The 6,000-nt window shown below is 43.6% G+C and overlaps 1 protein-coding gene across 2 annotated transcripts in view; it reads right to left on the reverse strand.

Annotated features, from left to right (window-relative positions):
• Positions 1–5,571, reverse strand: part of EFNA5 (ephrin A5) — a 222,570-nt gene extending 216,999 nt beyond the window's left edge. For both annotated transcript variants that reach the window (XM_086479696.1, XM_086479695.1), the window contains exon 1: positions 5,447–5,571. In XM_086479696.1, the coding sequence (XP_086335822.1) occupies positions 5,447–5,571 (125 nt within the window). The remainder of the gene's footprint in view (positions 1–5,446) is intronic.
• Between the last annotated feature and the right edge of the window lie 429 nt (positions 5,572–6,000).

Genomic DNA, 6,000 nt, shown 5'->3' on the forward strand with positions numbered 1-6,000 from the left:
TGCCCAAGTGCTGGCTTATCCTCCTGCCCACGTACTGACCTGGGGACTACTAATGTGCAAAGAAACAGCACAATGGGAAGATGGCAAAGAACTTAAACAGAGATTTTACAAATAATTTTTTATTACTATTTTTAATTTTAAACCAAAATATCTTAGATTGCAGATGGGACCTGGGAATTTGTTTGTAAAGAGTTCATCAATTAAAAAATATCATTTTCAGATAAAATAATTTCTCAAGATTTATGATCATACATCACACATAACACACCTCAATGCATACATACATATGTATAGATAGGTGTGTATGTACATAAGTATACATATATATACATTGAAATGCATACATACTCGCATACAAATGTATATATATTACATATGCCTCTCCACATGAATGCAAAGACCATGACTCCTGAAGGACTAATTGCATTAATTCATTTTCTCAGCCCAGTATAAAGCTGGTAGATTGCTGGGATCATAGCAAGAGAGGAGAGAAAGGAAGGTTCATCTTTATCTGTCCCTCTCCAAAAGGATATAGGGCTAGCAGAAAGAATGCAGTGAAGTGTCGTCACCATATGCATTTGGAAAAGTTTTAGTAAGAAGCATTTCATGAACACCACGTACCACTTAACAAGGTGCCTTTCCTACGAAGGTGGAAGCCAGTAAAACTATTATTCTCTGTGCAGTTTTTCCACAGAATGTTTCAAACTGTTTCAAAACCCCACTTGTAAAACAAACACCAATATTCTCTGGGAGACACAAAGCGTTAGTGAAACAATTAAAAGCACAGAAAGTAAGTATAAAGAATTGAAGGCTCTACTACTGATCTTTTAATTACAAGAAATCAGTCAGAGATTTCTTCAGCAACCAGAGCAAGCTGCTGGATAAAATGCTCTCAAAATACAAGCTATGCTCTGTGTGCATGCGTGCACCTTGATTTTGCCCCACTTCATGCCCAACTTCTTACTTCTTAACACGTAACTGCCTCCTTCCTATTCCGACCATTTCTGCACTGTTTCCTTAATCTTTCTACACAGGCAGAAGTACTTCTACACAAAAAAAGTGCAAGCCAAACCAAACAAAAAACTAGCCACATGACCTCATCATATACAACCAATATGCCATGGTGAAATCTTCAAATACATATAAATGGATGGTAGGATACTCAGACATCCAGCTAGGCAGCCAGCATACTCCCAAGAAGTGCCAGACGCGCACAAGCAGCCAGGTCGGAGCTTCTCAAAACTAAGTCTATGCATTTGGCTGTTTTAGGGAGGCACTTAAGTACATACCCATTCATCCACGCAACAGAACTTAAGTGTGTCAGTACGCACTCCAGGGAAGTCAGCTGCTTTTCTGAATCAGTGCCTGAATACTCGGCTACAAAATTCACCTAAGTTTAGACATCCAGGCTGTGAATTCTGGTCTACACATAGAATTTTCAGAACCATCCACTCATTTTTCTGTTTGCTGCTCCCAAGTATCTATCTTAAAAAAAACCTCCAGCAATATTGATCAAATTGTGGTATCCTGCTTAATTATGGGAACTCACCAGTTGAAGTTAAAATGATTTTTCAGTATCTCAATTCTCTTAACTACCATCTGATTTCTTGATTTTATTATCCATATAATTTCCACAGAAAATACATCAGCATCCTATGTCTTTATAATACTGCTCTTGTGGATGTAACTTTGTACACAATTTTCTTGTATAGGATACTGTCAAATCAAATAATACTCCTAATAAAAAATAATTGCTTTCATGAGACTACAAGGTTTGGCCTCTATATATGACCAGAAACTAGACCTGAAACGCAAGTATTTAATCACCTTGAAACTAGTAACAATTTATGAAGCTACATAACCTGCCACTGAAACAACTTATAGGGCAATACCTAAATATAAAACACAATCTTGAAGCCAAATTCTGCAAGGGGAAAAATGTAGCAGTAATTACAAGTAGTAGTTCAGCTTGAACTCTGACAAGATTAAAAGCAGTAGCAAGCACTAAGCAAGTAGATCGCTTCAAAATTCAGCCCAGGTTCATGACATTTTGGCTCAATTCTAATTACAAGGACACTAGTAATCAAGACTAAATTAATATGCTCCATCACAAAACAAATTCCCCAAACTATTTTAAGTGTTGGGATTCAGAACAATATTCTTTGACAAGAATATTTTGCTGTCCCATATAAAAACACATATGCAAACAGCCCTGAAAGACTAAGGAACTTCAAGGTGATAATCAGAACTTATGTACACTTAATTCTAAGCCTACATAAATAACAAAAATATTAGAACACATTTTCAAGCTTATTTGAGGATTAATTTACAATCCACAAAAAAAAGGATTAAAAAGCCTTATTTTATTATACTTCAAAATCCTCACATTAAACATATTCTCATCTGGAATTGGACTGCAGGGTTTATGGTACTTCATATATGTTGATAGTTAAATACATAACAAAAATAAAGCACAAGAATACTTAAAACGTTTCTAAGAACAGACATAGGATCTGTGAGAATATACAACTTCGTTACTCATACATGCTAACAGTAATGACCATAGAATATTTTTTAATTGTTCTAGCAGAACTTTGGTAACTAATCAAGAGAAGTAATATGAATTTTTCTAATAGACCTTTAGGATTTTTTATTTACCAAATATTGTTCACACCAGGAGCACTTACCAATTGGGCCACTTATCAATTTACTAATGTGTCTTTTAGCAAGGATGAGAACTTTATGTACTTCAATACACTGCTGGAGTTTCATACTAAAAACTTAAACATCACCATATATAAGGGAAGTACAATCATTATTAAATTCTTGAAAGGTTTGATGAAACCTTAATTTAGAGTGCCTTTAATCACCAGCAAAATTATCAAAATTTAATTTTTAAAGTGAATTAGTTCTACAGCAGAATTGTTAATTCTGAATAAATACAATAAAGAAGTAAGCTAAAATACAATGGTGGCATTTGTGTTTAAAGAATGACAGTATATTTTGTCTTCTAATTTGAAATGGTTATCACAAAGTAAACATCCCTACTTACTTTTACATGTATAAAAACCAGATTGCTCATCTCCTGAGTCTGCCTCTGGAAGCAGATAAATCACTGAGAAGTTATTCCTGGAACATTGTTAACTGCTCTAAAAACTTTGATAACCAAAGTGAATTTTGCCTTGAGCTTATATTCTGACGAAACGAATTCAGGACAGAAGTGTTTTCTTTTCTTTGGGTCTCCTACACCCAAGGTGTAACTCAGGTGTTTGCCTGTTTTTCTGAAATGATCATGTAACTTGGGAAGCACACAAAAACTGGCACACTATAAAACAAAAGAGAAATACATCTGCACACTGTTCTTTCTCATACTTTTAATTCACAGATAAACATGACGTGCAAATAGATACTTCCATTGTGAGAGCAGAGTGAATATTTTAAGACAAGAAGAATGTTTTTAAAAGAGAAGGTTTAGAAACATCTTACAATTAACTCTTCCTCTAGTGTTTGGAAGAGTAACAAAATTAAGCTTTCTCTGCAGTATGCTGATGTTTAGTGTTGGACTAAGAAAGATTTCATTAACAGTAATAAAATATGATTAAACTTACTAGAAGCCTTACAAATCCATTCAATGTATAATGCCTACTGACTAGGTAAGCGTTGCTTGTACCTTCAACTGTCTTTATGTATGTGCAGTTATTGTGTAAGCTCATCACGCACAAGAGAGCAGAAGTGAAAAAATCTTGAATGTAAGGTAATTTTTGAAGTATTTCAGCTGTTATGCCAGCAACATGCGCATTTAGTCAAACCTATTTCTTTCAACAATCCTCCTTCTGCCCGGTGGGATTTGTGAATATTACTTCAGGTTTTTTCCCAGCAGTTACCTTTCATTTTGCCTAACAACAGAAAAAACTCTGGTTTTGAAAGACAAGCAATTTTTTGGGACATATGTTCTTTCACATGTAATGTGAGATGTAACTTTTAGTCTTATTTACTCTGAACAATTTTTTTTCAAGTAACACATCTAAAACCAGGAAAATACAGAGACAGGCATTTAAAATTATAGATGTTCATCATTCCCAAGCATGATTTTTACTTTGGATAAACCGTCTTTGTCTCAAGGTTTTTCTGCCAACTATATATTGAAGAGGTATTGTTACCAGGTGATGGACAGACCAGCTAACCCTGGAAATTCTTGAAAATTCTGCCCGTTAACTTCTGCATCACCTATTCTGAAGTCGTGTTGGAATATTGAGTAGAAGAGTTTTCTGCAGGCAACACAGATCTATTAAAAAACATGACCTGTGACAAAAATCAATGTGCTAATCTCAAACCAAACAACAGTATCAGATGCATAAAAAAAAGAGAAAACCTAACATAAAATGTCCCCAAATTTGCTCAGACCAGCTTGACAAGTTTAAAAAAAAAATAAAAGTAAGTCTGCTCACATTCACTTTTAACAAGATAAAAACTCAATACCCGGGTTACTTTTACCCAAACACATGGGTACCATTTGGACCAGGACTGAAATTTTCTGATGCTAAACATGAGGGAAAACTCCAGAAAAAAAAATAAATGAAACCTCCCTTTCCAGTAGAAGGCTCGCTGAACTGCACGCAAAGCCTAGTGTCAGAAACCCTCTCTCTGGCGCGCCTCGGCGCGAGGGGAGCGGGGAGGCTGTGTCAGCACCGCTCAGGCCCGATGGGGACACCGGCGACGTGCCGTCCTGTCCTCAGCGGTACCGGCATCCCTCCGGCCCGAGACAGCGTACCTACCTCGCTTCCTCACCGCTACCTCTAGCCTGCCCGGGAGAGCCCCCCGCCGGGCGGGCAGGGCAGGGCAGGGCAGGGCAGGAGGAAAGCCATCCCTCTGCCGCAGCTGCCGCCCCTGACAGCGATCCCGCCCGGGGCTCCCGCGAAAACGGGACCAGCCGCCCCGCTCCGTCCCGCCGAGAAGGGAGACCCCCGCCTCCCTGCCCGGGGCCAACTCCTCGGGGCCGCTCCCCGCCTTCCGAAGGAGCCCGCCGGGGCACAAGCGGGGCACTGCTGCCTGCGCCCTTTCATCCCACCCGAAATCCTGGAGAAGGGTCGGCCGCAGGCGCAGGTTGCCCCGCTGCGAGGGGCGCCCACGCCGCAGCGGGGGCGCATCGGCCCGGCGCCCACGGACCGGCAGCGGCCGAGCCCGGGTGAGCGGCCGACCCGGTGCAACGCTGGGGTGGGAGGACATGAGGAGAAAAAATGCCACCACCACCCGCCCCACCGTCGCTGTCTGTAGCGCTAACCCTCCGAAAAAGAAAGTTTTCCACCCCATCTTGCAGTCGGGGCAGCTTCTGCAGGCGCAGCGCAAGGGCCGCCAGCGCTGCGGCGCCGCTGCTCGCCCGACTCCCCACAGCGCCGAGCCCCCCGCCCGCGGCCGCCCGGTGCGCGCCCGCGGCCGCCCCGCGTACCTGGGGTTGGTGCTGTTCCAGTAGACGGCGTAGCGGTCGGCCACCGCCTTGGCGCCGGGTTCCTGCCCGCGCACGCACACCCACAGCGCCGCGGCCGCCAGCAGCAGCATCTCCACGTGAGGCATCGCGCCCGGCCGCCGGCGCGGCGAGAAGGGATGCGGAAAAATTAAGAAAGGGGGTGGGAATTGGAAAAAAAAAAAAAAAAAAAGGGTGGGGGGCGAGCCCGGGCGCGGGAGGTGGGGGGATAAATAAATAGAAAGCGAGGCCCAGAGGCGACTGGGCTCCGCGGCGGGCCGCGCCTCAGAGAGCGGAGGGCGCCTGGCGCCGCAGACGGGCAAGTCGGCAGGGAGGCGCGATCCGCGGTCCCTCAGGGAGCCTCACCCCGGCAGGGGGAGGTGGCAGCCGAGGCGGGAGCCGGCGGTAAGCGGCGGGCGGTGCTCATTCACCGGGAGTTCCGTACGGAGCCCACGGCACGACATACACCGGCCCGCCGGCGCGGCGGGCGAGAGGCGCCGCTCCTCCGCCCCCTGCGAGCGGCCCCGGTGGCGCTGGCG

The sequence above is a fragment of the Leptosomus discolor genome, chromosome Z, assembly GCF_034619465.1.
Source record: "Leptosomus discolor isolate bLepDis1 chromosome Z, bLepDis1.hap2, whole genome shotgun sequence".
NCBI lineage: Eukaryota > Metazoa > Chordata > Aves > Leptosomiformes > Leptosomidae > Leptosomus > Leptosomus discolor.